General features: G+C 44.9%; 1 protein-coding gene across 4 annotated transcripts in view; it reads left to right on the forward strand.

Moving 5' to 3' along the window:
* The first annotated feature begins 338 nt into the window (after nucleotides 1–338).
* Nucleotides 339–15,708, forward strand: part of LOC148022123 (uncharacterized) — a 38,058-nt gene continuing 22,688 nt past the window's right edge. For 2 of the 4 annotated variants that reach the window (XM_087697764.1, XM_087697766.1), the window contains exons 1-3: nucleotides 339–904; nucleotides 2,139–2,225; nucleotides 2,308–2,516. In XM_087697764.1, coding sequence (XP_087553890.1) covers nucleotides 712–904; nucleotides 2,139–2,225; nucleotides 2,308–2,516 — 489 coding nt within the window. In that variant the 5' untranslated portion in view covers nucleotides 339–711. The remainder of the gene's footprint in view (nucleotides 905–2,138; nucleotides 2,226–2,307; nucleotides 2,517–15,708) is intronic. The other 2 variants (XM_087697763.1, XM_087697762.1) reach the window with 2 other exon arrangements.

Here is a 15,708-nt window from a genome sequence, read left to right on the forward strand (position 1 = left end):
ACATAGAGAGAGCACTATAAAGAGAGGAAAAATAAAATTTAAAAGAGAATGAGAATTAAAAAAAAGAATAAAAAGAAAAAGAAAAAGAAATAAAAAAAAGAGAGGAGAAAGGAGGGAGAGAATAAAAGAAGAGAGAGAATAAGGAGATGAAAGAAAATAATCTAAAATAAAAGGTTGAGAGAAAGAGATTAAAAAAATTAGATATAAGGAATTAAGAGGAGAGAGAGAGATTGAAGAAAAAATTTAAAAAGAAGGGAGAAAAAGAGGAGAAATGGATTGTCGAGAGAACAATTGTAGCGAAATACTTTGCCACCCTAGAGTTCCGTGCGTATTTTTTTGCGTACGATGATGAAATTGCAGTAGATAGATAAAGATAATAAATGTGGAGATGAGCTGACTTTTTTTTGATGAAGTACCCGAGCAGAAATTCTTGCTCCGAGCCCGAAACTAGCAGAGATCTCGCACAATCACGTTTTTAGCAGGCTTTACGGTCACAGGTACTTCTCTCTGTGGTTAGAGCAGGAGAGGAAGTTGCAGGCGCTGGAACAGTTCTGAAGAAAAGAAACAGACAAATCTGCTGCTAAGAAAGGTCGCCGTGCTAATCAACAGGTTTGCAGAGCGGCATCAAGGTATTTGCCTGTTTTCGTATGATCGAGGTCGGCATTTGCCATGCGTGCCTCGCATCTGGAATAGAAACTTCTCACGATAGACATGTCTAGTAGCACTGCTGCCGTTGCAGCCAAGAAAGGCGTGGGAATCCTTGTCAGTGCCACCCGGAGCGGCCTCTCTGCTCTATCTGTCAGTGTCAGCAAAGCGCGGAAAGGTTATGCAAGCAAACATGAAAGCAGTGTTCTCGCCGAACTCAAGAACAAAGGCCTTAGTCCGGTGGACTACCTCTGTGAAGGTTGGGTACTTTGTTCTCTTGTTGAAGTAGCTCACATTATGTTCAAACTTATGTTATAAGCTCTTGCTTGTGCCATGGTTGAAATAGCTCCATTCTGTTCAGATCGCATCTGAAGCCCTTAGTACATGGTATATGGATATGTTTCAAAAGTGTATGTTATGAAGCATCTGAAGTCCATTTGCTTCAAAAGTATATATTATGAAGTATCTCAGTCCTTAGTACATGGTATATGGATATGTTTCAAAAGTGTATGTTACGAAGCATCGGAAGTCCAATTGTTTCAAAAGTATATATTATGAAGTATCTCAGCCAACCAACAACAGAGTTGTCAGAGTTTGATGCTCACAGACTGAACAAAGATGTTTGGACTCCATTTGAGTTCATACTAACAAAGCTTCAAGTTATTGCCAATCTTAAACTTAGCTTGTATACATGTTTCAAGTTATTTTCATTCTGTAACTCAAGTCGTTCTAAGTAAGCTTCAGACTCGCATTTCATCAAATACTTGTCCTCTTGCATCAAGCCCAACTTGTGATATGATCATCTTTAGCACAGTAGTGTATTACTTTCAAGATAATCTATTGTAGATCTACCTGAAGATTGTACATCTCTCTTCAGTCCATTCAGCCTTTTCTTCACTGTCAGATCTTGCTTTTGGATAATGACTGCAACATTGAAGAAGTTGTCATACAGCAAGCCTTGAATCCTTTGTCAAGTCTCTGGATCTCCTTGATATCAAGTCAAAGATGAAGGCATTTCTGGTCAACTATAGCAGATCCAATAAAAAAGGTGGAAAGATAAAGTACTGTTGCTCAGTGTCAGGCTTGTCAATCTTGTTGTTGGCTGAAAGTTCTGTCTTAGAGCCTAGAGCACGCGCGCCCCCCCTCCCCCCCCCCCCCCCCAAAAAAAAACAGAAATTTCCCTTTCTGGTGTGATGCTGCCATAAAAAAGGAACTTGTTTCCCTCCTTTTCGAGAAAAAGGGGAACAGAGGAAAGAGCTAACACACTGATCAAAGCTTATTGACTAAGGTCAGCTGGTTTGCAGCAATCCAGACCAGCTTGTTCTTATTTTCATGAACACGGCAATCCCCCCACAAATCTCAAATTTGGAAGTAAGCTATTGATTGATTATGCATCTGCTCAGTGTGACAGTTTAAATTGTTCAAGTTTTTGTGCTTGTATAGTGCAAGCTTGGCTATGCTTATCTAAACGGTATAGGATTTCTGTTAAGCAGCTTTTCAAAAGGTGTACTTCCTTTACATGGCTGGTTACAAGCATGAAGTAGTAGCTGCTGCACTTCAGGCAGGAAAACGACTGGCAAGTGCTCTCCTTAAGGCCGCATTACAGAGTTGGAAATTGGTTGTATATGAAAACTTTAACTCTTTTAATGATTTTCCAGACAGAGACAGAGAAAACTAGTGTGCCTCTTGATGTCGTCACTGCCTTTGGACACTCAGTTTGTGATGAGTGCCTTAAATATGGGGATTTTGAAAAGGGAAAGTTTCAACAAAGCATGCAAGACTTTTTAACAAAAGCTAGGACGGGCAAAGAACACTTTGACCGAGATGCTTTAGTACATGATGTGTACTACGCTGTGCTTATCACTGCCGAAGTAAGTCACCTTTCAATTGTTGTTCATAATGTTTGGGTGGATGCTGATAGTTGAATGTATCACTCCCTTTTTTAGAAAGTTAACAAGAAAAGAAAACTTAATTCAGTGACATGATCGGATCATTAAAAACAGTTGGATGATGACACATGCATGTGTTGAAAATGATTGTTTTTATTGTTTCAACTATCTTCTACCTTAATAGATTGTGTTGATAAAAAATGTCACTGAAATCCAGGGGATCTAGCTCAGGACAATAATTTCCATCTTAAGTGGGGGGAGGAGTGTCATATTAACAAATGAAGTGGAAAAGTGTGAGTGACCATTATTTACAAGTAAAAAAGGCTATTTGGGAACAATAAAGCTTGTGTATCAATTTGGCTCTTCAAAACCTTTGTAGATTACCACAAAGGAACAATAAAGCTGCCTTCCATGAGCTCTGCACTTGTGAATAATCACTATAAGTGTTTATGATAAGATTGAATGTAGAGAAGCCTCTCCCAAATCTAGCATGTCCTTATGCTCTAATACCCTCCCTCTCTCTTTTTTTTTTCATAACAAGTAATTATTAATTATGAAAAAAGTACAAGATAACAAGATCACAAGGTACGAGGGGGACTCTAGGCCATCATATATGAACCAAATACAATATATTCAGCGATTGCAGAAGGACGAGAGTGCAAGAGGCTCCGTGAGACTAGATAGACAAAAAGGATCAAGAGTGTTGATGGGATTTGGCTGTGTGAGCCTGGGCCTTTGTTGTCAATGTCTCTAGTCTCCATCTTCAAAGAAGTCTCCTAGCACTATGAAGGGATTGGGCCTTTGATGCTTAGCCCATGAGGAGGAAAGTCTATCTGCAAGGTGGGAAGTGGAGCCAGGATGCTTGCAATCCCAAGGTGTGATGATTCCATTGGCAATGTTGAAAGCTAGTTGGGTTGGAGGATTGCGGGCATGTTGTTGTGGCTGTTGCGATTTGGGAGGTTGTGGATCCTTAGGCAATAGGAACATGAACAATAGGAGCATCAGAAGACTTGTCTTGGTGACGTGAGTAAATGCGAAGGGGGTCGTGTGATGAGGAAGGATTTGGAGGGACCATGGGAATAGAGATCTCCTTTGCTTTACCTTTATTTTATCTTGTCCATCTTTGAGTCTCCAAAATAGACATAGTCTCCAAAATAGACAGAAGAGTTGGCTGCTTGACCTTAGATTGGCTAAGTTGAACAATCTGCTACTTTGTAGAATTTGGGGGGGGGGGGGTGCACTTTGATATTTATCCACGGTCTAATCCACATGGGTACTCTTGCGGTCTGGGCATTTGGCTGCAAAGTGACCCAACTGACCATAGGAGAAATAATGGCCAGCAAAAGTACCCCACTTGAGCCGAAACCAAAGAGGCCTCATATCACTACAATTGAGGCGCACCTAGTTAGGCCTCTTTTTGGCTGTGTCCCATAGCATGCACAAATGATTTCCATTGGCAGCGTTCAGACTTGGGGGCATCAACACATGACCCATTGCAGCAATAGTATCCTTGAGGAGGGCCAAGTAAATTGCCGGGGCAATGCTCAACTTCCACCCACATTGGACATGCTTACTTCAACAAACATCGGAAGTCTGCCATGGGACTCCACGAAACAATGTGCAGCAATTGTTTCTTAAAGAAGAGGGGCTGTTGGGCAAGAAGAAAATATCATGACGAAGGAGAACAGAGTACAACCTCATAGGAACCACGTGAACCAGTGAAAACCTCCTCCACATAATCAGCCCGAAGAACAAATGTGAATCACTGATGGATCCAGGCAAGGACGGGTATTCAGCCAGTGAAGAAGAGGATGACACCTCGCTCATGGAAAGCAGAGGAGGAGTGAAGAGCCTCCCGAGTATTCACTTGCATATCCAAAATCTCTTCCTTCGTGCAAGAAGGAATAGCTTGATGATTGTGCTTGATATACTCTTCCAATAGAGAATTGGCAAACTCAAGTAGTTGTTCCCAATTTGGTTCTTGCAAATCCTGCAAAGGTGAAGCCACTTGGGTGTAGGAAGAGTGTGGAGAATTGCCAAGGTTAGGGGCCTTAGGGACAACAAGACATCATTCATGGAGATGCTTGTTGTGTTTGACTGATAGTTTAACCTTAGGAGAGATTAGAACCATCTCATCGGTGTAGGGTACCATCTCGTCTTCTAGTGCAACTTCTTCTAGGTCCATGTTTGGACCCAAAACATTAGGGGTTTGATCAATCCGAGCCATCTTTGAATCCTCTATCAAGGCATAGGGATTGTCAACAACTCATGTTGTTTGTGGAAGGCTCATGCAGGCCGACCCTGTGCACAAAAGACACAGGTACAATAGGCTTCGGATGGGCAAAGTAGACACTGTTCACTTAGCTCAAGTGGTCATAGTAGTAGTTGTAGGTTGTCATGTGGTAGGTAGGAATAGTTGCAGGTCGTCACAGGTGGTTGCGGCGGAGTAGTCATGACCTAGTAGGTTGTGGTGGTGCTCATGGTTGCCTCCATAGGAGTATAGAGACTTGTGCACAGCAGGTAGATAGAAGACGAACAATAGGTAGGAGGCAAGGCATGCGCAAGCCCCCTAGGTAGACAGGAAGGGCATGAAGGTGGCACGAACCTGACGAGGAGCGCAAGAATTGAGGAAGTAGATGATTAGCGCATAGAAACCCTAAGCCAACTCTTGTTTTGCCATTGCGTCTTGACCCTCTCTCTCTCTCTCTCCCCCCCCGTGCTCAACAACTCAACTCATGCTGAAGAATGGAGGCATATAGCTTGGCCAATATGTGGCCAACCACTTGACTTGAGTATAGGCAAATTGCGGAAAGTTGGATGAAAGGCACTAATTTAATAGGATGTTGTGACTATGAAAACTCTCTAAAATTTCAGAATTAAATTTAAGAGCCCTTGCCCTTGAATATTTAGCAATTTCAGACAAGCTGAAATCTCTAGGGTGGTGTTGAGAGAGAGAGAGAGAGAGAGAGAGAGAGAGAGAGAGAGGAAGAAAGTTATATTAACGTCTACGAAAGGCCAAGTTGGCCTAGAGAGAGAGAGAGAGAGAGAGAGAGAGAGAGAGAGAGAGAGAGAGAGTTATATTAACGTCTACGAAAGGCCAAGTTGGCCTAGAGAGAGAGAGAGAGAGAGAGAGAGAGAGAGAGAGAGAGAGAGAGAGAGATCCGCAGCCCCCCAAAGCGCAACAACGACAACTTGCACATGATCCACCAACCTGTGAGAGTGCGCTGCGGAAGAGGGAATACGAACACGGAGGGAGAGAGAGAGAGAAAGCAGAAAATAAGGAAGAGAAATCTGCACTGACTGAAATGAATGCTGAATACTCTGAAATGGACTGTTCAGTCCCTGCATGCAGCCCACAGCGTCAGTGAGGGCACCAGATCAGGCTGATGATGATGGCAGCACCACCACGGGGGAGGAGTGTCGGAATCTACAAGAAGACAAGTGATCAAGTGGGGAGGGGGGCTGCCTATAAATAGGCAAAAGACAAACCCTAACCCTAAAAATGCCCTAAAATGGGCGCAAACCCTAAAAATGCCCTAAAATGGGCGCCCCACATCAATGACCAAAAAAAGTGACCGGGCCTGCCCACTAAAAGAGGCCAAAAAGAAATACACATCCTAAGACAGCCAGTCAAGAGTGACTAGCCTCCCCCATCATAACATATGACAGACATGTCAGAGCTCCTAATGTCCTCGTCTGACTCAGACTGAGGCTCACAGGCAGGAGATGACAAGGCATAACAAACATGACTGCTAACACCCCCTCTCAGATCCTGGATGTGGCTGAAGGCCGAAGAAGAAATAGATCCTGGGGTGGCAAGAGGAATGCCAATGTCGATGAAGTCCGTCGATGTAGACTGCCACTGAAGGAGCTCCTCACGATCCTGGGAATCCCCCTCTAAAACACTAGGGGCCAGGGAATCCATGAATAGAATGGCAAAACAAGATACATGAATAGAAGGGGGACGGGAAAGAGGAATAGACTCCAGACGTCCCCTCTAAATAGAAGATACAGGCAATGGCAAAACAAGATACATGAATAGAAGGGGGACGGGAAAGAGGAATAGACTCCAGACGACGGTCCTCGTGATAGAAATCATGCCTCCGTTCAGATGAGTGTCGAGACAAAAGCTCATCATCTGAGTCATCAAAGCCTGTAAACTGATGATAAGACATCTTCAATATCTGCAAACACCAAAACACAACAAGGGAAGGTTGCCGGTGCCGAAACACAAACACTAGAAGCTCCTGAGCTGGCCACCTTGCACAAAACGCAAGGATGATGTCAAACGCAAGTGCTAACGATGCAATCACCACAGAAAAACAACCTCATGTCTCAAAACACAAGGAGAAATGAGGTTGCCAGCTTGGAGGAGTGCCGCCAGAGGTTGAACGCAGCCATAGAAGCTGAAAACGCAGCTTGGTGGAGTGCCGCCCAGCTAGAGGAGGGCTGCCCAGGCTGAAAATGCAGATTTTGGGGATGACGCCAGCAGCAAACTCAAAGATGTGACACCAAAACAGGCCGCCTTGATCAAGAAGATGGTGCAGAAGGTGACGCCTTTGCTGTTGGAGACATCTTGACCAGCAAACACAAGATTGTGGGTGTTCTCCCGCGTAGAACTTAGCTCCGTGTACTCTCCTTCGGCTCTGATACCGTGTGAGAGTGCGCTGCAGAAGAGGGAATACGAACACGGAGGGAGAGAGAGAGAGAGAAAGCAGAAAATAAGGAAGAGAAATCTGCACTGACTGAAATGAATGCTGAATACTCTGAAATGGATTGATCAGTCCCTGCATGCAGCCCACAGCGTCAGCGAGGGCACCAGATTAGGCTGATGATGATGGCAGCACCACCACGGGGGAGGAGTGTCGGAATCTGCAAGAAGACAAGTGATCAAGTGGGGAGGGGGGCTGCCTATAAATAGGCAAAAGGACAAACCCTAACCCTAACCCTAAAATGGGCGCAAACCCTAAAAATGCCCTAAAATGAGCGCCCCACATCAGTGACCAAAAAAAAGTGGCCGGGCAGCCAGTGACTGCCCACTAAAAGAGGCCAAAAAGAAATACACATCCTAAGACAGCCAGTCAAGAGTGACTAGCCTCCCCCATCATAACACATGAGAGACATGTCAGAGCTCCTAATGTCCTCGTCTGACTCAGACTGAGGCTCACAGGCAGGAGATGACAAGGCATGACAAACATGACTGCTAACACAACCCTATTGACTTTTGATGCGGATGGTCGAGTGATTACTTTGTGGGATCACAAGTACCTAGGTTCTACCTCACACCTTGCAGATGGACCTTCCTCCTCTAGGCCGATCCTTTGAGGCCCAATCCTTTTACAGTGCTAGGAGACTTCTTTGAAGATGGTGTATTGGAGACATTGGCTGAGAAGGCCTAGGCCCATGCGACAAAATCTTGATAGCACTCTTGATCTTGTGTCTATTGAGTCCTAGGGTGCCTCTTGCACACTTGTCCTTTTATGTTTGTTGAATCCATTGTAACTAGTTTATATATGATGGCCTAGTGCCACTTTGAATTTTGTAATCCCGCGATCATGTACTTTTTTCGTAATTAATATAAACGACCCACCATGAAGAGAGAGAGAGAGAGAGAGAGAGAGAGAGAGAGAGAGAGAGAGAGAGAGAGAGAGAGAGAGAGAGAGAGAGAGAGAGAGAGAGAGAGAGAGAGAGAGAGAGAGAGAGAGAGAGAGCAAGCCCGCGCCGTTTCTGCTCCCCGTGAGCTCCTGGTTTGACCGCTGATCAGTACACGTAGTGATACAGCATGGCGGGTCTGGATATGGCTTTTATAGACCAAACGGTGGCAGCTCTTGGCCCGGATTCCGATACAGAGGAACCCGAAGATATGGTTCCCTGCACAGAGGAGATGCCTCCTGGTCCTGACTTCCAGCCTCTGCGGGCAAACGCACCAAGCATACGTTGGATGAGATAATGGATCATCATGATCGTTCTTATGTGCAGGTTGCCTCGGATTCTGTGGACTCTCAGGATGTTGACTGGGAGTATCTCTTGGAGTTTGCCAACACTCTGCTTGGCGATTATGTGCAACATAATCAGGAAGCGTTTTCTGACTCTGGAACTGAAGATGTTCTTGAAGCCACTGTGGACTCGAAACATGTCTTGCGCTCATTTTCAGTGTTTTATGAACGCGCTATTATACTCTTCTTCACTAGCAGGATCCCAGTGCTTTCCCGTATCCGTCAGTGGCTGCACAGTCTGTTACAAGGAGAGTGTGTTGAAGAGATTTTTGTTGGGCCCAGAGGTTTTTATGAGGTGCTGTTGAAATCTGAGAAGCATCGTGCTGATCTCCTGTTCAAACTGCCATTGTTCTTTGATCGCCGTTTGGTCCATGTTGTGCCATGGCACCCAATGGCAGATTTTCAGCGCCTGCTTCAATGTGAGTGCCAGGTGTGGGTTGAAGTGGAAAATTGCCCGGCGGTCTATTGGCCCCTGTTAAAGGATGCCATGGCCATGGTGGGCACTGTTCTGGTCCCCCCGAGCCTTAGGGCTATGAATCGTAACCGTTTATATATGTTATGGGACACTGCTAGGAAAAGGCCTGCGTGGTTACGTCTTAATTGCTCAGGCATGCATCCTTTGCACTTTTGGTTGAACTGGGGTAACTTTGCAGGACATTGCTTTTCGTGTGGAAAATTGGGGCATTTTATGGCTGAATGCCCAGAGAAGCTACTAACTTTAGATATTGAGCATGTTGTGCTGCCCATGGATGATATGGCGCTTGATGCTCCGTTGCAGGATGCAACTCAGCCTCCTAGAGTTTTGGACAAAGGTAAACAATAGGTTTCGGGTTAGGATTCCCGTGGCAATGAATGGGTTGATGTACATACAAAAAAAGGTAAAAGGTTTGTTGTTGCATGGTGGATACTGTGCCTACTGCCCCACAAGATTCCATGCGCACTTATATGCGCAAGAAAGAAATGCTGTCTTCAGAGCACAATGCTCCCGCTATGGCTTCCTCGGCTCCCCGTCATCAGCCTACCAGGAAAGTATATATGGACGGTCCAAAGGGTCCACCTGCTAAATTGGCTTTTGATACTAGAGGCAATGTGATTACCCCGTGGGATCGTCGTTATCCCTGTTCCATCCCCAAGATAGTAGATATATCGTCCACCTCCAAATCTGGCCGTCAGAACTCTTTTGCTGTGTTAGCTGATTTTTTGGATAAGGGAGTCCTTGACATGCTAGCAGAAAAGGTTAAATCGCGGTAAGTTGTGCCTCGTACTTGATTTTCCTTTTGAACACACATGAAGATAGCCACGTGGAATGTGCGGGGCATTTGTTCTCGCCATAAGCAACATGCCATGTGGACTGTATTGCATGAGAATCAGTGGGATGTCCTGTGTGCTGTTGAGCACAAGAGTCACGGCTAAGCAAGGAAAAGTTGTGGATTGCCATGGCTTTCGTTTGTTTTATGCAGGGACACATGCCATGCATTATTTTGGGGTGCTTATGATTGTGCATGAAAAATATCAGCCGGTTCTTATTAAAAATGATGTGCATGGCCGTTTTGTGGTGATTGAAGTTGTATTTGAAGGAGAGATCTTATGGCTACTTGGCCTCTATGCTCCAAATGATCCTTTATCCCGCCGGGGTCTTTGGAATACTTTGCGGGCCTCCTTGTCACTCGGCAGAAGGGGTTTCTTGATGGGGGATTTTAATATGTCCGTGGATTCTTCGCAGTCCACATCGGAGCATTCGGTAATGGACGCTCCGGAAAGTCGTGTGTGGAATGTGTTGGCTCGTGACGTTCTTAAACAAGACCTTTGGTCTTGGCTACACCCTTTTTCTACAGGGTTTACTTTCCACTCTGCGCAGTACGCGACTACATGGTCGTGGTTGGACCGCATGTATATCATGCAGACATATGATTTTCTTCCTGGGATGCTCGAAATGAAAGTGTTGCAGCAATATGCCTTGTCGGACCATTTCCCTCTACAGCTGGAGATGCTTGCACAACATATTGCACCTTTTAAGCAATTTCTGGATAGACTCCCTTTGCGTTTCAACTCGTCTTATCTGAAGCATCCAATCTTTCAGGGCTATATGCAGCAATTGATTGACAGTTTTTTATTGGACTTCTCTTCTGAGGGCAATGCTTTGTTTCAACGATTGCTCTCTAATGTGCAGCGGGTTGCCCGGCAGTATGGGATCCATCATGCCTCTCTTTGTCGGCGGCGTCGAGAGGCAGCGGAGGACCTAATGGCTTTGGTTCGTTCTCTGTAGGTGGATACTCCAGATGATGTTTTTCTGCTGTCACTAGAGATGCGTTTGGCTGCTCTTATTAGAGAGTTTCAGTTGAAGTCTTATCAGCAGGCCAAATTGCAAAATCTGACGGAGAATTTGCAAGACAGTGCTTGCCAGACGCATAAGTTCTTTCGAGCTCTCCATGCCTCTCCTGCTCGTGAGATTATGACCAGACTCCAGGATGCAGAAGGTCAAATGGTCCTTGATCCGCAGACTATTGTGAATATGTGTAGGAATTATTTCCTTGACCTTCTTGGTTCCACTTCTCCACCTTCAGACCATATTACCCATGCCCGCTCAGTTTTCTATGATCTGGTCCGCAATCAAGTTCCCCAAGACATGCAAGCCACGTTGGAGGCAGACATTTGTGAGGCAGAGGTTATGGAAGTTTTGTTACACTTGCCCAAGGATAAAAGTCCTGGCTGGGATGGCCTCACCAATGAGTTCTTTGAGGTCTTTGCTACCCAATCGGCGAAACCATTGACGGCTATGTTTCAACAGGTGTGGGAAACGGGGTTCATGCCTTCCTCATGGAAAGAAGGACTTATTAAACTGCTTCTAAAAGTTCCTTCGCCGTCTATGTTGAAACATTGGCGACCAATTTCTTTGATGGGTTCTATGTATAAAATCTTTTCCAAACTAATGGCGAATCGGCTCCATAAGTATCTTCCTGCCCTGGTGCATCCTCTCCAATATGGTTTCATTTAGGGCCGCAACATTCTGCATAATGTATTAAATGCGCAACTGGCTATTGATTATGCAAGGCATTCTAATCAGGAGGTGGTGCTGATTCAATTGGACCTGGAAAAGGCTTTTGATTATCTGGACTGGTCTTTCGTTGCACAACTTATGTCTACTATGGGCTTTGGTGCTCGGATGTCTCGTCTGATCTACACCATTAGTGCTGTGGCTTCTTCGCGAGTCATGCTGAATGGAGGTGTTACCCAGCCTTTTGTCCTTGCCCGCTCTGTGAAACAGGGTTGCCCTTTGAGTCCTCTCTTTTTTGCCCTTGCGACTCATCCAGTTCTTTCGATGTTATCTCATCTGGCAGCTTCTTCGCAGTTGGCTGGATTGGCTCTTCCTTCTGGACAGCACTTCATTGGTCAGTCCTTGGCTGATGACAGCTTTATGATTCTGCGTGCGGATAAGGATAATCTTCGTAAAGCATTAGATGTTTGGGCTCTCTTTGGTCAGGCCTCTGGTCTTCGCATCAATGCTTTGAAATCAGCTATTCTCAACTGCATGGAGTCGGATTTGCAGTCATTGGACTGGCAGGGAATGGTTGTTCCTCGTGGCTCCATTGTCAAGCATCTTGGGTACCCTTTGGGTGTTGATGTTCTGCCAAAGCAGCTCTTGGAGTGGCTTTCACAGAAATTGGCAGCGAAATTTCTGTATTGGAAGTCACAGGCCTGGCCCTTCCATGTTCGCCTCAAAGTGGTTCAGACAATTATGTTACCAATGCTCACATATTTCTTGCCATTGCTGCCTTGGACTACTTTTGCATTGATTGCTCTTATGCAGTATATTCGTTTCATGTTATGGAAGAAGGATTCCTTGCATGCAGGCATTTCATGGATTTCTTGGTCGCATGAATGTACCCTGAAACGCATGGGTGGTGGAGCTATCTTAGATGCCAAAACTCATATGCTGGCACTCCGTTGGTCTCTTTTTCACGCCATGTGCTTGGATCATCACCCGTGGGTTGTTATAGCCCGTTATTTTCTTGAGGATCACGGGTTGTGGCATGGTAATACCCAAATTCGGGGTTCTTGGTGGCATGTTCTTAATGCAGATGCTCCGTTCTCCAGTCCTTCATCATCTCTGCTTGCCCATTTGGTATGTTCCTGGAGACTGGTCCTCCAGAAGGCTCAGTGGCATCCAGCGGAGGACCATTTAGTCATTAACTCCTTCCAACTGGAATTGTTGGCAGTCTCGCGGTTACTTTCTTGGGAAGGGAAACATGAGCTTAGGCCAAAATTTAACCGCATGGCACGTTTGGGCTTGACTTCAGTGGCACATGCCACTCTGGCCAGTCACAATGTGTTGATAGCATTTCGTACAGCCAGGAGACTTTTCAAGATCCCTCGTGGATACAGGGATTTATGGGGACAGCTTTTGATGATGCTACAGCACAGACAACCCTTTCCTTCCCTTGCTTCGGATTGTCCCTGGCAGGACTGAGACCTTGCAGGCCGGCTGAATTTGGAAAAGGCTTCAGTTAATCAGGTGTATCATCTTCTGATTAAAGATCATCAATGGTTGGTCACTAAAGCTAATACTCTATGGGGATTGCGTAAATCTCGGTCTTGGTGGAGGGTAACGGTGATGGAAGCCTGGTTGAACAAGACCCCTTTCAAATATAAGGTCTTTCTTTGGAGGGTAATGATTGGTGGTCTTCCGCTGGCTTCAGCCCTTTCCAAGCGTCGCATCTCCAATGGCAACTGTTTCTTTTGCACCACCAGTGTGGAATCAGCTCGTCATCGATTTATTTCTCGCCCTCTGGCTAAGAAAATATGGTCCTTCTTGTTGGCAGTCTAGCGCGCTGTGGTCGGATTCTCGCTACGCCCATTCGATTGGGTTTTTGGGCAGCCCAAATACCCCACACCGACATAGCCACATATGAAGATCTTGTTTCATTTTCTTAGATATTGGGGTTGTTGGCATAACTGGACCATTCGGAATGCTTTTATTTTTGATTCCGCCTCTAATGTTCAGGGACACATGGCCAGGCTTAAAGGTCTCTTACTCTAGCAGATAGATCTTATTTGGCTCTCTGACTTGCTCCCTCGGGAGGACTTACTTCCCTGGCATATGGCAATTTCCGCTGCGTCTTCGCCATGACTTTTTGTAACTCTTGAGTTGTCTACTTCTTGTAGCGAGAGAGAGAGTTCTTGCACGCGATGGCGTAGAGCCACCATGTATCTTGTAATCATGTAAACTTGTACTTTTTTCGTAATTAATACAATTACCTTTTACGGAGAGAGAGAGAGTCTTTTGTAAAGTTTGAACTAGTAGTTGAGGTTGAACAACAATGGGGCAACATTCAGTTAAGGCTAGAAGACAAAAGGCAAGTTGTTTTTCAGAAAATAGGGCAGTTGGAGGTTCACACACTTTCGACTAAAACAATTAGTTTGGGGAAAAAATCAAAAGCATGTTTTCTCCCCCCCGAAAGGTTCACATTTGAATGCATTAGTTCAAGCTTGTTTACCATATGCATTTGCCAGCATTCTAAAATCCCAAACAGACATATTGGAATGCATCTATGGGGCTGAAGATTATGGTGTTTAATATATCATAGTGGGTCAAAAGATTAGTACATGTTTTTACTTATGGGTAGGGGGAGATAGAGTATGCGGATCCTTATACATATCTAGAAGTTGTATTCAAAAGGCCCATCTTCTCCATTAGGGAGGTAGCAAAGAGTATATTGACACAAGCGTTCATAGCATTGAGTGGCCCTAGAGAGGATATGTTCACATGTGTAGCAAGAGCCATAGAAGTGGTGGTACATTCACATTTTTTTATGGAGTATAGATATGGAGGTCTAGCCTTGTTCTGCATAGTCAATTGGGCATACATATGATGGAGGGAGATCAATGGAGAGGCCCATTGGCATCCGCTCTTTAAGTTGGAGTGTTGCTCTTCCTTCTTTATCCATTTCCATGGTGGATTGCTATCCTAGCACTTCTTGACTTGCTTGGAGGCCCTCTCCCAAGGTTGAGATTCGGGCTTGTCTATGCCACTTAGTACAGGAGCCCTCTCCTGAGATCAAGTATGGGCACATTCCACGTACAAGATGATTGATTCTCCTTTGGCTCTTCGAGCTAAGGGATGTCCAGTCTACCTTCATCATCAGACTACATCATTATGGTTCTTGGCACTAGATGAAGACCCAGCTCAAGTTTCTCTTTCTTCGGCATTGACTTCCATGGTTGAGAGGGGGTTCCTACCCTTCACTTGGTATTGACGGTTTCGGGATTATCTTCGACATTTGCCTCCCTTGTCATACCTACTCTTTGCATTGCATGATCATCATCATCTTTGTAAAAGGGTTCTTGGGCAAGTGAACAATTTCTATTATAAGGGACCCTGTCCAAGTGGCACCTTGTTGCATGTGCATTCTCATCATACGGCATTCATCTATGCATCTCATTGTGCGGAGCATCCCTTAGTGGATCCTGAGTTGTCTCCTTCAGTGGTTCTTTTACCACCGTTTCTTTGTTAGCAGATTAGTTAGCTCATTAGTGAGTTTGTGCATGTGTATTTGTGAGGTATGCACACTGGATTATTTTAGGCATTTTTTTGGTGCTTGTTTGTGAGGCTTCTGGCAATATTTTATGGCTGACCAGCATTTTATGAATATTTTATTGCTGGCCCACTTGATGCATTTTAGGCATTATTTATGGCCTTTTTATTCAAGCTCCCTCCTCCTCAATTATTATCATTCACTTGGAGACTTCTAGTGTAGGTCCTGTTGGAGAGAGGGAGCCGGTGCCAATGCCCACACGGCCAATGAATCACTGTTGTACTCGACTGTCTCGTGTTTGGTATATGGATTCCATTTCCCGAGCATATCTTTGAGTTCTCTTTTGTAGTGTTCTTGTGTTTCTCTATTTCTCGTCTCTTATGTTGTGCAGTCTATTACAACAGTTTTCTACACTTCTATGGTTGCACCCATTTTTAACATGGTATTAGACATTCGTTTCAGTCTTGGAGTGCTGTGTTTTGTTTTGGCCAGTTTGTCCTCACACCTTTTTGCTGCTGATCAGCCTTCTATTGCTTGCTGCTGTCTTAGCGAGTTCAATCTGTAACAAATCGGCCTATTTTCAGTTATCTGCTGCCTGCATTTTGTTGACCAGCTGGCTGATTGCCTGCATTTAATGTGTGATCA

Source organism: Lygodium microphyllum, chromosome 17, assembly GCF_053477565.2.
Source record: "Lygodium microphyllum isolate KBCC chromosome 17, Lygodium_microphyllum_v1.1.10, whole genome shotgun sequence".
Lineage (NCBI taxonomy): Eukaryota > Viridiplantae > Streptophyta > Polypodiopsida > Schizaeales > Lygodiaceae > Lygodium > Lygodium microphyllum.